The sequence below is a fragment of the Protopterus annectens genome, chromosome 6.part0 (genome assembly GCF_019279795.1).
Source record: "Protopterus annectens isolate FY-2018-M chromosome 6.part0, PAN1.0, whole genome shotgun sequence".
NCBI classification, from domain to species: domain Eukaryota; kingdom Metazoa; phylum Chordata; order Ceratodontiformes; family Protopteridae; genus Protopterus; species Protopterus annectens.
The window spans coordinates 1,358,340,126-1,358,363,265 of NC_056737.1; the positions used below are offsets into that span (position 1 = coordinate 1,358,340,126).

The following is a 23,140-nucleotide window of genomic DNA, read 5'->3' on the forward strand; positions in this document are numbered from 1 at the left end:
TAATGAGTGATAAAGATATGAGCAGATGCCCATGTAGCTGCTGTACAAATGTCATCTAAGGAAGCTTGGGCATGAAACACTGCGGAAGCAGCTACAGCTCTTGTGGAATGAGCTTTTATACAACGTGGTGATTGAAGTCTCTTTGAAGTAAAAGTAAAAGTCTCTCCAAAGCAAATAACACAGCATCAAAGGGACCAGACGGTGTCCCGGTCTGCGTCCTACATGAACTCCAAGAAGAGCTAAACCCAAACATAAAACTGCTGTTCAATCTCAGCCTTACTACAGGATATGTACCCAAAGAGTGGCTGGTCCCTCTCCACAAAGGTGGTGCCTCAATGTATCCTGGAAACTATCGCCCCATAAGCCTGACTAGCTTGGTCTGCAAAGCTATGGAAAGGATCATCATCAACCTCATAAATAAAGATATTGGGGACCTACAGACACTGGATCCTACCCAGTTCGGCTTTGTTAAGGGCAGATCCTGCCTCTTAAACCTGGTCGATTTCTCTGAAACAGTCACCAAGGCCATTGACGAGGGGAAGGTGGTCCGCACAGCCTACCTGGACCTCGCAAAAGCCTTCGATACAATACCCCACTCGGGCATTATAGATAAGCTCACCAGCTTAAATATAAACCCCTATGTCACTAGATGGGTTGCAAACTGGCTCAAGGACAAAACCCACATGGTTAGAATTGCTGGAGCAATGTCAGACTCCAAACCAGTTACAAGAGGCGTCCCACAAGGCTCAGTCCTGGGACCTCTCTTGTTCGGTATATATTTCGGGTACAGGCCAACACGGAAGGACTGTGGCTGACCAAGTTCGTAGATGACTGCAAACTGGGTGCCATAATCGACTCTCCAGTCGACACAAACATCCTCCAAAAGGGCCTCATAGAAACAGACAACTGGTGCCAGAGCCATGGCCTCAAGCTAAACGCCAAAAAGTGTATAGTCATCCCCTTTGGCAAAACAAAGTGCCACAAATTACCACATAGGTGGTAATCCATTAAGTACAGAAGAAGTAATTAGGGACCTGGGGACCCAAGTTGATAGCAATCTCTCATTTGATGACCATGTGGCCAAAGTGGTTAGAAAAACATTTTATATAGCCCACCTAATCATGAAGGGATTCACATCTAGATCAGGTGAGGTCATCGTGCCTCTTTACTCATCCCTCATCAGGCCCATAATTGAGTACAATGCCCCTTTTGGGATGTACCTTACCAGACACCTGCAGCAACTGGAAAGACCCCAAAAGTACCTCACCAAGAGGATCAAAGGGCTCAAACAGATGCCATATGCTGCCCGGTTAAAGAAACTCCAGCTCTACTCAGTGGCATACCGCCTGCACAGAGGCGATCTGTGCCTGACGATAAAGCCATGTCCAACCCGAATTAATGGACATGCTGCACCTCAGAAAATCCAAATCCCATCGAACTCTGCCGAGAGACTTGAACCTCAGCACTGAAATAAATAGGACATGCTGGAGGGACAGATTCATAACCCAGAGGCTCCCTTCACTCTGGAATAAAATCCCAGTCCAGGTTAGGCAGAGTCCCTCATGGACTCTCTTCAAGAGGAATCTTGATGAGTGGATGCGAGATCGTAGGTTTACCCCGGGTATCACTTCTGTGTCACTGTACAGAGGCACAGTACACTAACCTCGAAAAAGGGCATAGCAAAATTAATTTAAAATGGGTGGCGAAAACCAAACACACTCTGGCTAGGCTTATAAATGCCCTAGGGCAGACAGCCTAGTATGAACCTATGAACCCAAGTAAAAACAAAAATAATGCAATCTCTAAGCCATTTAGCTAATGTAACCTTAGAAACTGTGTTGCCTTTTCCTCACTTTTGCTAGGTAACCAACAACTGGTCAGATTTCCTGATATCTTTTGTTCTGTGAAGGTAAAACCGTAACTGTCTATGGACAGCTAATAAGTGCAGGTAGTATTCGCCCCTATTGGAGAAATTAGGAAAAAAGACTGGTAGGTGTAAGGTTTGATTGATGTTGGATTCCAAAAAAAAGGAAGGATTAGTTCTGAGAGAAACCCTTTCTTTGCGAAATATTAGACGGGGGGGGTTGAGGTTTGCAGGACAAGGCTTGAATTTCTGATACTCTTCGGGCCGAAGTAGTTCCTATTAGAAATACTGTTTTCCTGGTCAAAAATTTTAATTTACTGGTAGCCGAAGATTCAAAAGGAGGTAATGTGAGGCAGTGAAGGATCAAGGGTAAATCCCATGGGACACATGGTTCTCCTTGAGTGTTCCTTTTAAAAAGGCCATACACAGTTTATGGGAAATGAGAGCAGACCCATCAAAACCAACATGAAAGCTGGATATCACAGCCAGGTGTACTCTAATGGTGGAAGCTAAAGAACCAGACTGAAAGAAAAGACAAAAATTATAGAACCTTATCCACAGGAACTGCATAAGGGTCAAAATCCTTGTCAGGAGCCCATCTGGCAAATTTTTCCCCGTTTACTACTGTACAATTTTCTAGTTGAAGGCTTGTGATGAGCTATAATGATTTGTGGGACAGATATAAGAGAAGAAAGCCTGGCAATTATGGGAATTGGAGAAGCCACCCAGTGAGCTTGAGATGCTGGAGATTCAGATGAACCATTCCTTCTGGGAGAGATAGTAGATCTGGAGAGGAGTCCAGAATCCAAGGTTTCCAAAGTAGAGGATTCCAAAGGAAGGGAAACCATACTTGTCAAGGCCAAAACAGGGCAATGAGGATTATTATGTTCTTCGACCTCTTGGCTTTCTTTAGAAACTGAGATCTCAGAGGAGTCGGAGGAAAGGCATACAGAAGACTGGAGGGGCCAATCATGGAGAACAGTGTTCTCTGGGTGACTCCCCTGGAGGGGGATTAGGGCAAAGTAATTGCTGCACTAGTTCAGGGGGGGATGCAAATAGCCCGCAGCAAGGTTGCCCCCAGTGCTGGAAAATACCTTCCACCACTGACTGACTGAGAGACCACATGATAGGCATCAGGATAGATCTGCTCAGTTTCTCCGCTATCACGTTGGAGCTCCCTGGAATGTGCATTGCTGTTAGAAAGCAGTTGGAAGAAATCGTACATGCCAAACTCTGAGGACTTCTCAACAAAGTGGCTAAGATTTGGTTCCCCCTTCTTTGTTGGTGCACCAGACTACCAACATGTTGCCCGTCTGAATTGCCACTATTCCCAAGGGGATGAGATGTTGTAATGCTTGCAACGCTAATAGCACCGCCTTCATCTCTAGAACATTGATGTGCAAATTGGCATCCGTCTGTCCTTCCCAGATAATGCCCTCCCCCACCCTACCTGGGAAGAGTCTGTGGCCACTATGACTTGGGGATGCAAAAGGAGAAATGGACAGCTTGAAAGGATCTCACTGGACTGAATCCATCATAACAGGTCTTGTCACAATGATTGGTGATCAGGATGTGATAGGACATAGAATGATTCGCTAATGACCACTGGGAGGCTAGAAGCCATTGAAGAATTTGCATGTGATACCTGGCTAAGAGAATTACGGTAATAGAGGCAGCCATGGACCCTAGAGCTTGCAGAATGAGCTTCACTGAAACACTTCTGTTCTGGATAATGTGATTTATTTGTGTTTGGATTTTCTGGAATTTTTCTAACAGGACTGAAGCTATTCCAGTTATGGTGTTCAATTGGGGTCTGATAAATTCCAACTGCTGTGTGGGATCTAGATGCGACATTTCATAATTTATTGCAATGCCTAAGGTAGTGCAAAGATGGAGGGTGTAACCTCTTGCCCTTAGGAATTGATGCCTGGTTGTAGCAGTAAGGAACTAGTTGTCAAAATAAGGAAAAGCTCAATACCCTAACAGCCTGAGATGAGCTGCTACCACTGCCATGCATTTGGTAAACACCCTGGGGGCTGTGGTGAGACCAAAGAGTAGTGCTCTGAACTGATAAGGACTGGCTCCCAGATAGATGCACAAGAATCTTCTGGAGCATTTGTTCATGTTTATGTGGTAATATGCATCCTGAAGATCTACTGAGCACATCCAATCGTCTTTTTCCGAAAATGGAAGGTTTGACTGAACCTAGACCATCTAGAACTTGGTTTGTTGAACCGACTTGTTGAAGTGGCTGAGATCCAAGATGGGTCTCCAGTCCCCCATCTCTCTGGGCACTAAAACGAATCTCGAGTACAATCTGGATCCTTTCTGGTCTGGGGAGACTTCTTGGATGACTCTTTGTCAAAACTGTGCCCAAAAAGAAAACCAGCACTCAGGAATGAAGGTAACAGGCTGCAGTCACTAAAAATGATTGTTTAATAAACTTCAAGTGGTTTCGTCAGAACAAACCTGAATTCAACAGAATCTAGTTATAACATACAAAATCAGGCTTTTAAAACCCCCAATTAAACAACACCCATTTTAAAAGGAAAACAACATAACCTTTTAAAACTTTAAAACATACTGTGTTTTATACTTTATAAGATAGAAGTCTAAAAGTATTGGCTATTGAAATACATTCATTTAGCCCAGGGAACACATTAGCACATATTCTGAGTTGCCATAAAGTCTTCCTCTCCTCAATTAAATCCTCCCAAGGTCCACCTGTAGGATTCCCAAGGTCCACCTGTAGGATTCCTTACCACAGTGTCCAACTCATAAAAGACAAAGCTATGCTCAGGGTATTTTTCTATATGTTTATACAGAGAGCTATTTGTGTCCATCTTTCTAATACTTGCCATGCCAATATATTCTCTCTCTAAATGTTTGTTGGGTCTTCCCCACATAAAAACATTGGCACCACCCTGGTGTTGTAATTACACTGAAAGGAAGCAAAAGTGTTAGTTCCATCAACCTGAACCTTGTCAGCCTCCAGAATATGCTAGCATTATCCACAACTGCATTTGAACGTACCCCTCTTTCTACTAGTAGAAACCAGTCGGTCTTCCTTCCCTTCAAGCAAATTCTTAATGGCTCTACCTTTCCTATACACAATAATTAGTCTTGCTCCAATAACCCGACCAGTCCCTTCAAAGCAAGAAAAAAACCTACCAATATTTCCTCAATATACCAATAACCTCATGTTCCCGAGTAAGAGCAGTAATACAGGAACAAGAGTATTCATTAGTTCCTAGTGTAACCTGATCCTTAACCACTTAATTTCGAGCAGTACCTAAAAGTGGAAACAACTCACCAACCTCTCTCATGGGTAACACTCCCTGATGTACCTCAAAAATCCCCTAGCTATAAACATCGCCTTCAGTTTATTAAATTCCTCCACCAGCAAACAGTCGTCAGATATCATATGGGCCAACCTAATATAATGCCCCTTAACAATACCCCTGTTCTACTTGTCAGGATGGTTACTGTCATAGTGCAAAAGGTTGTTAGAATAGGCAGGTTTTCTATAAATATTGCTAACCAGCCTATGCCTACAGTAATTCTTACTTAAACAAACATCCAAAATAGTTGGTAGCATCTCTATTATAGTAATAGGTAAACTCCAAAAAATCCGTAGTGGTGTTCAAATAATCAATAAACACATGGGCCTCATTTTCATTAGTCCCATGCTATAAAGATGTCATCCAAAAATTGCAAGTGTAATTTCCAAGGAACAGGTATAAACTTTTCAAACAGGTTTTTCTTCTCCCATTGTAAAAAGTACCACATTGGCAGATAACGAGCACAAGAGGCCCCCATTGCCGCACCCTTGGTTTGATGAAAATACTGCCCATCAATGTACACACAATTGTTCATCAACGCAATTTCCATAAGGGAGGATAAAACAATGACTTTATTGTTACTAAGCAATCCTGTTTCATGCAAAAATTCACTGAACCATTCTAGTCCCACATTGTGGGAAATAACAGGTTCTGACGAAAGCGCTTAATCAAGTTTATTAAAATTTTTTTTTTAGTGACTGCAACCTGTTACCTTCATTCCTGAGTGCTGTTTTTGTTTTTTTTACTCTTGTCAAGCAGTTTTTTGGATTTCTGAAACTGCTGCCTCCCTGTGAATGTGTGGAACATCTGGGAGTCTTTTTTTATATTTTTGGATTGGTTATAAGGGGAATGACAAAACCTCTGGAAATTATCCTCTGCACCCATTTGTCCAAAGTCACTTGTAGCCAGGCAGATTGGTGCAGGGAGATAAATGCCCCGACTGCCTTTAGAGGAATGCAATCAGGCCTCTGTTCAGGAATGGTGGTAAGAGTTACCAGAGAAGGAATCCCTGGACCCCTGTTTCTGTGGGCCACTTCTGCCTCTGGAATGGTGTCTTCTGTTGTTACCTCCCCCTCTGCCCCAGGAGAAGTCTTTGCTGTGCGAGTCCTGGAAAGATCATTGGGACTTTTTGAACCATAGCCTCCCACTTCTCTGGTTCCTAGAGTAGGGCCGTTGAGGAGTGGAGAAGCATATGTCCATGGCAGTGAGAGTCTTCCCATCTTTCTCACATCTAGCTAGTGTGTCCTTCACTTTAGGTCCAAACAGGGATGATCCGTTAAACAAAAATTTAAATGGCTCCACAAAATTATACAAGCACATCCAGGTATGGCTTCTGATGGCTACGTCTGAACCTACTGCTCTTGGCCCTTCAGCTGCGTGAGTGGCAAGCCTCATGGACAAGTTGACTATCGATGCAAGGGTGGCGAGCTGAGAGGCAACAGTACCTCAAACCCCTTCAGCTACTGCTCCTGCAAGAGTATCAGAAAGCTCTTTGATTTGATCTCTCTGTAGTCTAGTGAAGGGCGCCATATAAATCAAAGACCTGAGAACAAGGGTCGATGAAGCGTAAATGTGCTTCCAAATCTATCCATTTTCCTAGACTCCTTGTTAGGATATGGATAGTAGAACTCTCTTCCGCAAGTTCCTTCGTTGTGGCTGCAGCTATCACTATGGCATCAAATGGGACACCCTTGGCTTACTGCTGTTCATCCTTAGGAGCAGATAAAACTAACACGTCTCTTGGGAATCGATTCATTGGAGTCTGGAATCCTTCAGGGCTGCTGTGTGATAAGTTTGAGAAGTTTGTCAGTGGGCAGAGAGCTCCAAGAAGTAGAGGGCTGGGCACGAAAAGCCTCCAGGTAAACTGATCCCTCCAAGGAAGGCTGAAGGGAGGTACAGCCACCCCTCTAGTTTTAGGATTTCAAGGATGTCCCCAAAGGAATCATTGGGGGCGACTTAGGGGAAACTTCCCTTCATCAAAATCGGTGACCTCCGTGAATGACTCTTCAGGGGAGTCCAAGTGCTTCCTCTTGCACTTTATCTTCGCAGATACTTTCTCAATGGGATGGTCCAGGGAATTACCCTAAGAGGAAACCATCAACGTTGGTCGTTCCTGAGGCTTTGGTGCCCCCTGTCTTAGGGATGAGACTGAAGGGAGTTCCAGTCGAGGGGACAGGGATGATGCTTGGCCCGACAGGGGAGGCAAGGATGTGTTCACAATGGACAAGGCCTTCGCCATGATCTGAGAGGCTGGCCCTCCGTAGAGGGATGGGAGCCTGGAACCAAAATAGACTTCTTTGGAACAGTGGTCCCACCCCGTACGGAGGTAGCCGCCTCCGAAGCAGAAGACTGAGTCAGACTTACGAATGCAGAGGCACCGAGAGGCATTGGCAGCTCCGAAATAATTGACACCGAACTCTGCCCCTCGGAACCAGCAATGAAGCCTCGACCCTAGGAGGACTCCTGTTCTGATAAACCAGAGGAATTCAAGGTGATCTTCAGTTCTGGAGAAGTTCTAGCCTGTGTCGAAACAATCGGAGCCAAGGGTCACTGCCAGGGACTTCAAAGGCTCAACAGAAATTTGAAGAGGAAACTGTCGATGCCAATAAAGGAGCGGTTCCAGTCCCAAGTTGGCTTGGAACCAAAGGAGGATGCAATCCACTCACTGTCAGGAGCTAATTGACCAGTCTCCTCAGTGGGAGCTTCTGGTGAGGTCTCGGAAGAGCAGGGATCGCCCAATGGGGCTTCCTGAGGCTCTGGGTCTCTACACTTTTGTGGAATCTGTGATGAAGTAGTAGACACTGGCACTTTAGGGGGAGAAGCTGCTGATCCTGATGAAGAGGTTGCCCGAGGGGACAATGCTCTCCTCATGGCATTGAAGGCCCCCCGGCTCCAATGCAAAGGAACATCTGGATCTGAAGATACAGTCAATTCCCTCAGCACCAAGACGGTAGGCTCCGAGTCAGAGGTAGGAGCCGAACTCATCCATGCCGAAGCCCCAAGAAGCAAAGTCAGACCTGAAAGATAGATTCAATTATCCTCTCCAGACCCGACTGAAGATGGTCGGCTCCTAGACTCTTCAGTCGGCACAGAAGCAGTCTGAGAAGTTGAATCCGACAGTCCTGGAGCAGGTCTCGGTACTGACAGCTCCACCAACATCAGCTCCAAGCACCCCAGCTCTGAAACCTCCATTCGGACTGGAGGAGGAACAGATATGGGGGAGGAGGGCTAGATGGTTCCGAAGCCTGAAGGGTCAGCCCTGACAAAAGCTTGGCCAGCACTGGTGTCTGCAGTAACTTCTGCACCACACGATCCACATCCATGTCTGAATGGCTTCTTGAGGACAGAGAGGATGGAACCGAAGAAGCTACAGATCATAAAATTGGAGATTTCAAAATAGGAGATACCGGCTCCAATACTGGCTCCTCATATTAATAACCGTCGGCTTCAAAGTCAGTGACGCCAAGGTTGAAAGTCTGTTAGATTTTGACTTACTGGATGACTGAGACTTTGTTGGCTTCGGCAATCCAGTAGTGGAAGACGTTTTTGAAGGTTTAGACGGCTTGGTATGAGCAGTATGACCTTGCTCCAACAATTCCTGAAAGGAAGATTTACTCAAGCCCCAGACAATCAACTTGTTATTCCTTTCTTGTAATACTCGGGAACTAAATGAGTGACATATGGAGCATATTTCCTGTAAATGTAATGCCCCTAAACCACACACACTGTGTGTCCATCAGTACTGGACATTTTCTGTCCACATTTAGGGCATTTCTTAAACCCTGATTTAGACTGCTTAGACTCCTTCTCTTTATCTTGAGACATCTTCAACCAATCACACAAACACTCAGTAAACAGCTCTCTAATTTAAACAAGCTTATAACAAAAAAGTTAGCCTTCTAACAAACAGGCTAAAATAAAAAATATTAATAACACACAATACTATGTTGTTGTTTGTCTTTCGGCTTTTCCCAGTAAGGGGTCACCCCAGCGGAACTCGGTCCGCTAATGATTGGCAGTAGATTTTTACGAAACGCCGAGGTGCCAGCGCGACACCCAACCTTCAACGAAGGCACGCCCAATTACGCACGCATGTCTTTCGAACGCTACCCAACTGCGGGGAGGACATGCAGACTCCACACAGAAGGCACTCCCAAGCCCAGCCGAGAATCGAATGGGAGAACCTCTTGCTGTGAGGTAACAACGCTACTGCCGTAAAACTATGAGAGATTTAAATATCTATAAATTCACTCAAACAGGCCACAAAGAACTAATAGCTAACTAACAATATAGCAATTTAAGGAATTTTAAGAGAAAAAAAATAAACTTTCACTGGCCAGAGCTGGTCTGTTGCAGCAAATGAGATCTGAGGGAAGCACCAGTGCTTCATGGGATGGGGAGCAGGCCCATGCTGGTTGAAGACCTCGAAGCTTTTTGCATTTTGCCAATGGATCCAAATACCAAAACATCAGGCATCTGCTAGAAAAGCTGAAGATGAAGAGAATCACTTTTTTCAACACATGACAATGGCAAGCATACACAAAATCAACTTTTCCCTAACAGATTTGTTTGGTGTAAACTTTTTATATCCACTGCACACACACACATACGTACATACATACATACATACGTACATATGTATATATATATATATAGATATATATATATAAAAATGCTGACACCAAAGAAATGAAGAGGCAGACTTAATAGAATACCTAAATCTATAACATAGAATAAGAAAATATGAATCTATTTAATTTAGAGACATAAGTCTAGTTGGATCCACCAAGCAGCTTTTGGACCCATAAGTTGGCTCAGACACTAAGAATACACAAAGTACCACTATGGGACAGCAGCAATAGTGTTTGCAGCCTAAGCAAGTTTTATATGCCAAGCAATCCTAACACTTGTGATGTACGCCCATTAGTTCATGCAGCCAAAGTTTAATTACACCAGATCATTGACTGTGGCTCTGAAGATAAATGGTTCACTGACAATAAGAGATAAAGAGAAGCAACTAAATAGTAGAACCAAAGCACTTTCTACTGTTTAAAATACAAACTTTAATGCCATATAAAACAAAACAAGGTGAGCGCTTTCACAATGTATGCATTGCTTCATCAGACCATTCCATAGTCAAACCAACATCCTCTGTTTAGTACTCAGATGCATAGACAATAAACCAATCACGTTCACCATTACATCAAGCAATCAGGTAAAATCAATTAGCAATTATTCAATAGCATGCTCGTCATTTAATATTCAAATACATACACAATTTATCTTAAAACAAAAACATTAAAAACATATTAAAACATATTGTGACAAAAGAGGTTACTGCCACCGCAGCTAGCTGGAATTTTGTAAATAATTATAGGCCATTTGTGAATATCAAACTAATTTATATAAGATGCTTGTGTTACAAATGTATTAGAACTGTATGCCATATGTATCAAACACCTCTGTACAGATGTTGTTGAAAAGGTACTTGGAAAGTGCCTGTGCTTAAAATGTATCCAATGTGCCCTACTGCAAGAGAACAGAAATGTACATGCACTATTGTAACAGTTTACATGCATATGTTAACAGAGGAAACTGGAAGGTTAACCCCAGTCCATCAAACTTTAGAAAAATATCTGAAATTAAATCACTTTATACACTAAGCCATGAAGAGGCTATCCGAAAGGTTTCAATGCAGCTAGAGACACAAAGTCTGCACTAGGAAGCTTTCTGTATCATCTTTTGGGGTGAACTAATTGCTGCTTTGGAAGCACTGAGGAATGGCAACTGTTTTATGACTTCCAGCACCTGCCAAAGATCTGAACAAAAGCCCTTGCCTGGGTATTTTTATAGGTAGATGCTAAATACTGCCAGCTTCCAGCAGTGGGGATTTGCATGAGAACTACAAGTCAGAGGGCCAGAAATTATGTAATTCTGTAAGCTCTCCCAGCAGTAATATTTTAGATGTTATTTTGAGAAGTCCCTTAGTGAGACAGTGCATTCTGTATTTGGTCTTGGATCTGACAAGAACCATTCACCACATCATCTGCCTTTCTCTAATGAAGTACGTTTCTAGGGAATAGTATAATTCTCTTAGATTCAGTCAGGAATATAGTATAGCTTAGTTTAGATGTTTTTCTTTATGTGTGTCAGCCTGTATTGCAATATTTTAAATATTTTCTATGGTTTTGAATTCTGATGTCACTGAGAATATATATTTAGTATTGTCTTGTTCTTTTACTATTTATTATTAAATATATGTAAACCTTTCAGTGTGGCTGATCTGTGCAGAGATATTTAAGCTTTGAGAGTACTTGCATATTTTTTGAATACACTGTGTGGGCCACTCCTAATAGCCTTGCTCTTGGTCAAATACCATTTGTATTAATATTATTATTACGAAGTAGGATTAGACATCCTTTGTTAAGGGCCCTAAAGCAGCTGATAAGGAGTGACTGGTGGCACTGAAAACTACCTTATAGTCTGGGCAGAAAGGGGCATAGCTAGTAAACTTGAGCCAGCCTTTCCCAGGTGTGTGCGTGTGTGTGTAAATCAAACCTCAAGAGTGTACATCAGCTACTTGGGCAGGGACATGAATAAGCGGTTGGATAGAGAGGGTGCTGGAGGTCTTGGCTTGGTCACTCAGCTGAGATCTCAACTCTATAGCTGTGCCAGTGGGGAGTCTTATCAGGGATCTGGAGGAAGAAGAGAAACCAGCCCCAGACTGAATGTGGTCACTGTGTGCTCTTTAGGGAAATTGCACTTGATGCAGTGAGCTGTATCTGAAAATAGTGTGTGTGTACCGGTTATCCTCTCAGTGAACGTCCCCTCTATTGTCAGTGGTGAGGACTGAGGCTCCTTGATTACTGGTTGGCAGTGGTGGATCGTCACACATATTATTCACATAAAATTCATACATAATAAAACATATCTAACAGCACAATCCCCTTGCTTTTAAGAACGGTTTTAAAGGCATCTTACCATTCAAGCCCTTCCCCCAATAACTTTCAGTTTAATTATCCATCTGGCCTCAACGATTTCAGTGTTATTCCTAATGTTATCCTTCCATAGACTTTCCAAGATGATCTCTATAACCATGAACTTAAAAGTATGTGTTTTATTATTTTCCATAACATGCTTAGATAACGCATTGTTCACAGAACTTATCTTTATATATCAACGATGCTCTCTAATGCAGTCTCTCAGTGGTCTGTTTTACCAATATAAAATGAACTACAAACTTGACATGTCACAAAATAGACATCATGACATGTACTACAATCAGTTGACACCTTAACTCTAAATAACTGACCAGTGTATGATGTGCACACTCAGTTGAAGTATTAATATGCACACAACTACAGGAGCGGCAAGGTCTCATACCTACTTCTGTATAATTTATAACATTAAAATTATCTTTAGGATAGTGTAACATCCTTTTAATATTTCTTTTATTCTTATATCTGAACCTCACTGTTTCCCCAAAAAGTTCTTTAATGCCTGGATCAGTCAATAACTGCCAGTGCTTCCTAATAATATCTGTTATAGTATTAACATCACTAGTATAGAAAATCAACATACTAATGATGTTACTACATGATGTCTGTTTCTTCTTTTATTTGTTTTACTAACATCTTGTAATGAAAAGTAAGGTCTAGCTACACTTTCACGCAAAGGTATAAGTTGCTCCATGGTAGCATCAATTTCAGGTGCTTTATAAACTCTCTCCTTAAAACTAACCTTTAAATCATGAATCACCTTCTTAAATTTAACATCACAACCATTAAGCCTTGAAGTTCTCATACCTTACCCCTCATTACTTTCCAGAAAACATACCAGAGGTACATACTCTGCCTGTGAAGGTACGTACTCCTATAACATGTTTTCATCACCCAATCTAATTATGGCAACATCAGTGAACAATGAGAGCACTCAGGACTGTGTGGTGCATATGGCTCAAACTGGATGTGATGTGAGAAGAAAAACTGCTTCCAGTAATGTTAATCCTGTCAGGCAGGTTTTTCTAAGTTTCCCCCTACCTATCGATCAGGAGCCTGTAAGGGTCAGCAACCGTTCATGCTGTTGAAGCAGAACGAAACAAAACATCCTGTTCAGCATAATGATCGCAGGTTACCAAAGGCAGCGTAATAGCAGTAAGAATTTTACAAGCTACCCACATCTTAGAAATCACGTTTCTTGATCTAATCATATGAACCAAGGTGTAGGGAATAGTTGCTAATGAGTCCTCCTGAGAACTGTGTGTGCGTGTATGTATGTATATCCACTTGTACACATGCTCAGTAAGACACGTTTGTAGTCTTAAACAGGAAATACTGAATAGTTACCTCTTTCTTTCTGTCCATCTGAAACAGATATATTTTTCCTACTGACTTTTCTTTTTGTACTTGATGTTTTGGTAACTGCATTCTTGGGTTTCGTTTTCATAGAAATTTCTCTGACAGTTTTCTGGGGAACAGATTTTGCTCCTGCAAACAGTTTAAAATTAAATATCACTAAAAATGAATACAGAAAATAACGAAAACAAAACAGTGCAATAAAATGGAACATACCAGTGGATTCATTCTGCAAAATATCTTGCAACAAAGCTGCACATTTGTCAAGTCCTTTATGTATAACTGTAACCTGCATGAAGAAAATAGTTCAACTTATAATTTTTCCAGAATTCAGCACTTAAAATATGCATCTTAAAATCGGTAATCAAACTATGAGAATGTGTTTTATTACCATATGATTATAATTAAGTAATTATCAATTTACTTCTTACCTTAAAATGTAAGCTATAGTGCTCACATTTTATATAAATTCAAACAAAACAACAAACATATTAGTAGGTAGAGCTAGTAAACAAAGAAATATCTGATAAAGCAGAGTGTAAGCCAAATCTTTTTCTGTGGAAGTACTACACTATTGCAATAGTGTCCTAAAGTAACTATTTTCATGAGAAGCTCTTTTATAATCCAATGAATTACAGCTAGGTCGCAGATCATAACCAGTTTGTTATATAATTGAGAAACAGACTTCAAGAAATTAACTTCATCAGTCAATGTCAGTACAAATGTCCTGAAATCCATTTTTCATACATATAAACTAGTTGTGAACAGCAACTTATAATATTTTGTAGTGCAAGTAGTTATGTTGACAAATACTGTAACTGTCAAGTAGTTGGCAGAGAGGATTAAGGTTCCAAATAGTTAATCTGCCTCCTGTACCAAATATAATACATTGTTTGATTTTTTTAATCTCCATTTACCTACTGTCTGACTCTGAGCAAGTCACTTAACTAGACAATGCTCCTATGTCACCCCTGAAAAGGAAGGGACGCTTATGGCCAGTGGGCTTAACTGGTTTAGAAATGTATAAAATAAATTAAAAAGTGGTGTGGATGTCTTTTTTTTTTTTTTTTTCGCTTCCCCTATGAGACGTTGATAAATCACCTGTTCTGTCTCAATCTTTCAGTTACAACTAATCAAGACTTATATTTCTTCTAAGTCTAGCTACTCTACTTGCCAACATTTTGTTCAAGAACTGCCCCCCTGCTGCTTCCAATAACACCTGTAAAAAAGAAAAAAATATTCACAACAGTCATAGGTTTTCAAATTTATCTCCACTACCGCCAAGTATAATTCATAATGCTACTCATACCATATACCTTGCTGAATGCATCTATTGTTAGTCCTTTTAGGAACACAGATCCACTCAATGTTTGGGCACAAGAATACATGAACACACCTAAGATTTTAAGAAGCAATCAAATAATGCTTTGACCAACTACTAGCAATCAGTCTTTCAAAACATTTAATTTTCATTTTGCCTATGCAAATACATCCTCATTGCCAGGATGCAAATGAGGGCAGGAACCACCTGCCATGGCTATCTGAATGATACCATCTGGACACCTCTTACCCCCTTCTACAAATAACCAGTATGGGGGAATAATCACCTCAAATTCTGTTGGGAAAGGCTTGACAGTAGGCATGAGGGCAAAAGTAAATGGCCAAGTTTAATGCAGCCTGACAACTGCCTACAAAGATGAAATTTAGACACCATTCAACATAACCTGGGTTTGGCAAATGAAACAAAGTTGGTAATCATTGCATAATGTTCTGGTTCTGTCAGAAAAGAATCGGAGTTGCCTGCAAACATCCAAATGGTGAACAAGGTACTTCCCTTAGCTGGAATAGTTTGGGAAGAAAACTGGAGGACAGATACTGTAATTAAAAATGGTCTCCTAGTCAACCTCTGTCCAATGCTTAAAGGGGTGAAGTGATACGATTTCTATAAAAAAAAAAAAAAAAGGTGTTTTCACTGAAAAACAATCTTCTTCTTTTGGCTTTTCCCGGTTAGGGGTCGCCACAGAGGATCACCTGTCCACTCATGATTGGCAGTGGAGTTTTTTATGGTGTCGAGTTGCCAGCCCGGCGCCCAACCTTCCACAGAAGGCACACACTCACGCCTATGGGCGATTTAGAGTGTCCGATTCACCTATAGCATGTCTTTGGGATGTGGAAGGAAACCGGAGCACCCAGAGGAAACCTACACGACCACAGGGAGGACATGCAGACTCCACACAGAAGGCACCCCAGCAGAGGATCGAACTGGAGAAACACTTGCTGTGAGGTGGCAACGCTAACCGCTGCACCACCATGGCCACCCTATTCACTGAAAAACAATAAACTCAGAAATTATCCAGGGGAAGATAATTCACCAAGAAAAACAATTACAGAACAGGTAGTACTTCACATCCATACAGGAAGCAGGTTCAAACAGAGGAACAGTAACGCTTTCCAACATGAAGTAGAGTCCCATGGTGGAAAAAAGATTCTGAAGAGGTTACGAAGGAAAGTTTGTTTTATGAAGGCTTATGGATTTGAAGGGAAGCCAGAACAGTCTAGTTATAAGTGAAAATTGGAAGTAGCCACAAAATGGACTATGATGGAAGAAAGTACAGCTATGTAAGAACTTCTTGTAACATTTGATGTCCTACTGATCACTGTTACAGTATTCCAATACTGATGGGTTATCTTTCTGAAGTAATCCGACATCCAGCCAGCATACCAAAGCAAAAACCTTCCCTGTGGTCAAATATCTGATGTATGACCCAAATCCATGGGAGTAAGGGTGCCTAAACAGATAGTCTTAGGATCTTAACACTCATACATCTGAGCCAGGACACAAGAAGACACCCAAGGAAAAAAGTATCACATAAAAATAAGTTTAGCTACGAGGAGCAGAGCTGGGAACTGGTCCCCCCTTGGTCTACAGAGAATAGAGATAGACATATGAACAAGCAAATGGGGAAATTGGAATGTAATAATGTGACAGTGATCAGTTGGACATCTACTGTTTCTGCAAGTTCTCACACAACTATACTACGTTCTTACTTAGATCAGTATTGCTGTGTTCCAGTACTGACTGGTGAGATTCCCAAAGCTTAATTAGAAAGGGTGATGGACCTGAGACAGGGGAGTCTACCAATCCTGAGAGAACACATCTAGCACAGGGAGTTCTGGATTTAAAGAAAGCATCTACTCTGTAGTGTTTTGTGAAGGTGTGAAGAGGTGATCATGTGGCAGATTCTAGAACACCACTGGAATAAATTCCCTTAAGAAGGCTCCAGAAGAACAAACTGCTCTAGTGGAGTGAGCTATAATAGGAGAAAATAAGGACTTACCATATTGAGAATAAATAAATGAAAAAAGATTTTGAGATCCATTTAGAACTGCCTGACTGGAGACCAGGTTGCTCAACTTGCCTTCCTGAAATGAATCAAAAAGTTGATTTGTCTTCCTAATATCTTCAGTCTTAATCAAATAGAGCCTTAGTTACATGGGCACATCCATGGTGTGCTAGAGTCTTTCGCCTTTGTTGAGGGTTTGAAAAGAAAGTACGCAAATTAATAGCCTGATTGAGAGACAATTCATTAACAACTTTGTGTTAACCCTTCTTTCATGCCCAAAGAAAAGCCCCATCCCTGAGGAAAATAAGAAAAGGAGGTGAAGTCATAAGATCTTGAAGCTCAGAAACCCTCTTAACAGAGATAAGGACTACCAGAAAAATGGTTTTACAAGTAGAAAGCTTCAGAGGAGCAGAGGCTACCAGTTCAAGAGGTGGATGAATGAGTTTTTCCAAGACAAAACTGAGATCCCAGGGAAGGGGAATGTCCCTTCTAGGTGGACTCAAGTGAAGGATGCTTTTCAGGAATTGCTTGATTTAATTTCTAGAAAGCAAAAATGGATTATGAGGCATACATGCAAAAATGGCAGATAAGTGTGCTTTGATAGAATATTTTACACCAGCTTTAATGAGTTCACACAAATAAGATGGAATTAGTTTATTTATCCTTTGTTAACCAATACAGGAAATTTGACAAGGGCATCTGGGAACTTCCCCTACTCTTGGTAGTCGGGGGAAGGATTTGTGTGTTACACATCCTGACTTCCTGTTTCCTGCCCAGGCACAGAGGCAGCCAGGACGAACAGGAAGAAAATATGGCTGATTCAGCTGTGGCTGAAAATGAAGTTAAGGTTGATGAAAATGCAGCTGAAATGGTAGAATCGCTACCAGAAGTTTTTTTCTGGTGCTGTGGGTGCAGAAAAAAACAGTGATATTGGAAGAAAAGGAGACTGTAGCTGTAACAGAGATGGATTCAGAGGAAAACTTTCAGAGGGGATTGTTTGAAGGAGAGACCGTTACCTCTGAGAAATGCATTACAACCCTCCAATCGGGAGGGTTGCGGGATGATTATTTGGAAGAAATGGTAAACCAAAGTGAACCAGAAAGTGGAGCAGCAATTTCAAGGAGTGACATCATGGAGAAAATAGAAGAAGAAAATGGAGAAGAAGATACTGTGCCAGAAAAAGTTCAAAAGACAAAAACTTGTGCACAGACTGTGGGAGAAGGAGCAAAGAAGAAAATATATGATGAAGGAGGACTATGAACTGGGGGATGGGAATGTGGAGTAATACTGAAAATGGAAAAGGATAATGTTATGCACGTACCCAGTATTATTGATGTTCATGGTAATAGGGGTTTTGTGAAATACGGGGGTCAACCAAAAACTTATTTTTGTGGAAAAAAAGATTTAAACAATGAATGTGATTAAAAAAATATGTTATTTATGTGGTAAAATGGCATAATGCAAAAAAATTGATTTAAAGTGCAAAAAATCTGACAATAGTGGTCATTCATGGCTAGAATGTGAAAGGAAAGTGCAAGAAAATGAAAATGAAGTTATACAGGACAATGACAGTAGAATGTGTTATACAAGAGAATGTACAAAAAGATGTAACTGATAAAGAGGTTATACATGAAGTTAAAGAAAGTAATATGGAAAAACAAACAGTGGAGACAAGAAGAAGCTGACTGGTGTACAGTAAGAAATAAAAAGAATTTGAAAGTGAAAAAAGTTAAAGAAAGTAAAAGAAAATTCAAAAACAATGCTTAGAGAAAATAAGAAATGAAAGGGATAAACATTTTATTATACTAACTGTTCTTAAAAGCTGAAAATATTAGCTTTAAATATGAACAGTATGAAAAATCTTAAAAGGAGAATAGGTATATTACAACGGTGTGCTGCAGTAGATGCACATATTGTTTTACACAATATCAGATTATTAACAGAGGAAGAAAGAACACAAACTGAAAAACTTTGGAATGATGTAGTTTGGAACATGGGGAAAAAAACATGTTCGGGCATATGTAAATTATGTAATGAAAGCATTAAAATATTAGCTGTAACCATAGTGGAACTAGGCCGAACTACAGTAATAGACATGAGATGGAAAAAATGTGTGTATAGAATTATAGCTTTAGATGCATATGTAATAAAAAAAAAAAAAAAAGAGAAATGTTTAAAAATATTCTTGAATATATTTGTGCAAATATGGACAATACAGTGGTGGGTGATTTTAATTGTAATTTATAGAAAAATAAAAGCAATTGGGATGTTAAAATAGGTAAAGAAATTATGAGAAGTGGAAAGTAAAGTGTATGGGAAAATAACCACTGGACCTATAAAAGGAATGAAATACGACAAATTGATTATTTTTTAATATCTGACAGTTTAATAAAAATGAATCATGTAAGCTGGACTTTCAGATCATGTGGCAATATGGGTTAAAGTACAGGAAAATGAAGACTATATAAGAGAATAGGAAAAGGAATAAAGAGAATTAATGAAAATGAATTAGAATTAGAAGAGAAAAAAGAACTCATGGAATTATGGAAAAATCATACGACTTTGAGGGAGTTTTATGAGAATTGGACTGGTGGCTTAATTTTAAAGAAAAATATAAAGTATTTTTAGAATGTATAAGGAAAAAAGAAAAGAAAAAGAGAGGTATAAGATATTAAGTCAAGAAACATTTAGAGACTTATTAAAGAAACATTCCTTTTATGAAAAAGGGAAATATATAAAATGAATCAAATTAAAATCAACTTGTTATATAAGCAAAAATATTGTTTACAAGGAAAGAAAGAAGAGGTAGCATTCTATTTGAGTAAAATAATAAAAGAAGGAAAAATAATAAGAGAATTAAAAAATAAGGAAGGTAAGCAAATAAGACAGCAAGAATTAATAATATACGAAATAATTAGAGAATATGTATTGGAATTATATGTTGAGAGAAGAAAACATAGAACAAATTTATAAAGGTAAAAAATTAAATAAAAAAAAAGATTAGTATTTAGAACAAAAAAAATAACCATGAAAGAATTGAATGAAATTCTAAAATACATTAACATGAATTCTGCAACAGGACTGGACAGAATTGAAAATGGTATGTATAAAGAAATGAAAGAATGGCAAAAAATATTTTATAGAAGTTATGAAGGAATGGTTAGAAACAGTTAGTTATGTACTCACCAAAACGATCGATGTATGTGGTCCATCTCGCCTACATTCCTTACTCACGGGTTCGGAGCCAAGAATCAGCTCCGACTCGGGAAAACTTCTCTAGCACAAAGTCTCTAATTGGCTGGGCTAACCCGGTATCCCAGGATGCACCTCGCCCTAGCCCCAGATCTTGTTTGCAATCATAACAATCATAACACTCATAACCCATACTCAATAAACACCGGAAGAAATTCCAGCCAGATAAGGGAACCAAATCACTGACCTTGAAGGGTCCACAGAGCCAATATTCTTCCAAATCCTCTAGGAAGGGGGCAGGTGGGAGGGTATGTAGGAATGCAGGCGAGATGGACCACATACATCGATCGTTATGGTGAGTACATAACTAACTGATGTTATGTGGTCCTATCTCGCCTACATTCCTTACTCACGGGACAGTGTCCCTAGCACTTCTATCCTGGGAGGCTCATAAGAAGATACTCCTGAGAACCGTGGAACCAAAGGAAGCCCGGCCCCTAGAAGCCACATCCAGCTTGTAATGAGAAATAAAAGTGTTGGGAGGAGCCCAAGTGGCCGCCGCACAAATATCATCCAAGGAAAGCCTAGCATGGAAAGCTACCGATGTAGACATAGCCCTGGTAGAATGAGCCTTGACGGGAAAGGGTAAAGTTCTGTCTGCTGATGAGTAGATGAATGAAATACAATCTTTGATCCATTTAGAAATCATGCACTTGGAAATAGGACAACCTGCTCTGTTCTCTGAAAAGGACACAAACAGTTGATCAGATTGCCTAACATGCTTAGTCCTATGTAAATAAAATCTCAGTTGTCTGTGCACATCCAACTGATGAAACCTGAACTCTGCTTTATTGGAAAATTCCAGAAAAAACACTGGTAGCTCAGTAGATTGCTGGAGATTGACAGTGGATGACACCTTCGGAAGGAAGGACGGGTTAAGCCTCAGGAAAACTCTGTCCTTATGAAAGATCAAATACGGAGGTTTAATGGACAAGGCTTGAAGTTCTGATACCCTCCTGGCCGATGTAATGGCTATCAGAAAAGCTGTCTTCCAAAATAAGAATTTTAAGTCGCAAGTGGCAGCCGGTTCAAAGGGTGGTGATGGAATAGCTTGTAGCACAAGGTTCAAGTCCCATGGCAGTACAGGCTCAGAAACTGGGGGACGAAGTAACCAAGCGCCTTTTAGAAAGGCTTTACAGAGTTTGTGGCCCATAAGAGAGGGCTCATAAGATGTGTGAAAATTGGAAATTGCAGCCAACTGTACTTTAATGGTAGCGGGCGCAGAGCCCTGACAGAACAACATGGCTAAAAAATCTAAGAACGACATAATAGGGGCTGTGAAGGGGTCCAAGCCTTGGGCCTGAGCCCAAATGGAGAATCTCCTCCATTTGCTGGAATAAACCTTCCTGGTGGAAGACTTATGAGAAGAAGACCAGATGTGCACCACTTCAGGTGAAAAGGAATGTCGCCTGACTAGTGACGGAAGTGGAGCAGCCAGGCTGTCAACCCGAGAGTTCGCAGGGATGGATGAAGTTGTCCTGACATGTGAATCAGGAGGTCCGGCACTGGGTCCAGAGTCCACGGACGGTCCAGTGCGTACCGTTGAAGAAAAGGGAAAAAGAAGTTATGTACTCACCATAATGTTCCATCTGAGTAGGTACTTCATTTGTCTGCAACCTGTGGGTATGGGATCCGACCTCGGATCCAAGCCAGCAGCTTTACTAGCTAAAAGATCCGAGCTCCTGGCTCCTCCCCTTTACCCATAATCCCCTGCTACATGCTCCCTTTCCTCAGATCGAGTTTGCTTAATCTAACAACTAAGACCCTCGACAGAGGACCAAGTAAATGCCTAAGCACATGAAACAATCTCAATCATGATCAGGAACCACGATAATGGTTAGGGGGCATGGAGGGGGGGGGGTCGGTTGCAGACAAATGAAGTACCTACTCAGATGGAACGTTATGGTGAGTACATAAAGTCTTTATCTGAAGTAGTTACTTCATTTGCTCTGCAACCTGTGGGACAGAGTCCCCAGTTACCTAAAACCTTGGGAGGCCCTCAAGGAAGGATATTCCGAAGCACCGTGGAGCCAAAGGAAGCCCTACTCCTGGATATCATATCCAATTTATAATGAGAAATGAATGTATGGGAAGAGGACCAAGTAGCTGCTAAACATATGTCGTCCAGGGGAACCCTGGACCAGAAGGCTGCTGATGTGGCTATGGATCGGGTTGAGTGAGCATGGACTCCCGATAGTAGCAGGTTTACCTACGCATGAATGATGCACTGTGAAATCCAATTTGCTAAGGTAACTTTGGTAATAGCTCTACATAGAGCAGATTTGGCAAAGGACACAAACAATTGATCAGCCTTGCGAGTATCCTTCGTCCTGTGCAAGTAATAACTTAAGTTGTCTATGTACATCCAACTTCTGTAATTTGTATTCCCCTTTGTTCTGAAAGTTGGGAAAGAACACTGGTAAATTAATTGACTGATTAATATTCGACTCCGAAACCACCTTTGGTAAGAAGGAGAGACACTCTATCCCTATGAAAGATTAGATAGGGGGGTTTCATGCAAAGGGCTTGAAGTTCCGAAACCCTCCTGGCTGAAGTAATAGCAACTAGAAAGGCTGTTTTCAATGATAAGAACTTTAATGGAATTGAGGCGGCAGGCTCAAAAGGTGGGCTTGTTAATACTTGTAAAACCAAAGTTAGGTCCCATGGTGGGACCGCAGTCTTAACTGGTGGTTTCAATAGAAAAATACCTTTCAAGAAGGTTTTGCATATCTTCGCAGAAGCTAAAGATCCCAGCCCATCCCCTACATGAAAATGGGAAATGGCTGCCAATTGTACCTTAACTGTAGATGCACTGGCTCCTTGATGAAAAATGTGCGACAGAAAATCAAGAACCGCCGGGACAGGGACGGTAAAGGGATCTAAGCCCTTGTCCTTAGCCCAGACAGAAAAACGCTTCCATTTACTACTGTAAATTTTCCTGGTAGCAGGCTTGTGAGCCGCTACCAGAATGAACTTTACTGGTGA

At 41.0% G+C, this 23,140-nt stretch overlaps 1 protein-coding gene across 1 annotated transcript in view; it reads right to left on the minus strand.

Moving 5' to 3' along the window:
* The window catches only part of CCDC14 (coiled-coil domain containing 14), a 708,632-nt gene that overhangs the window by 368,888 nt on the left and 316,604 nt on the right, over window positions 1-23,140 (minus strand). Inside the window, exons 4-5 of the mRNA XM_044074917.1 lie at window positions 13,776-13,848; window positions 13,551-13,691 (exon numbers count right to left, since the gene is read on the minus strand). Of these exons, the coding sequence (XP_043930852.1) occupies window positions 13,551-13,691; window positions 13,776-13,848 (214 nt within the window). The remainder of the gene's footprint in view (window positions 1-13,550; window positions 13,692-13,775; window positions 13,849-23,140) is intronic.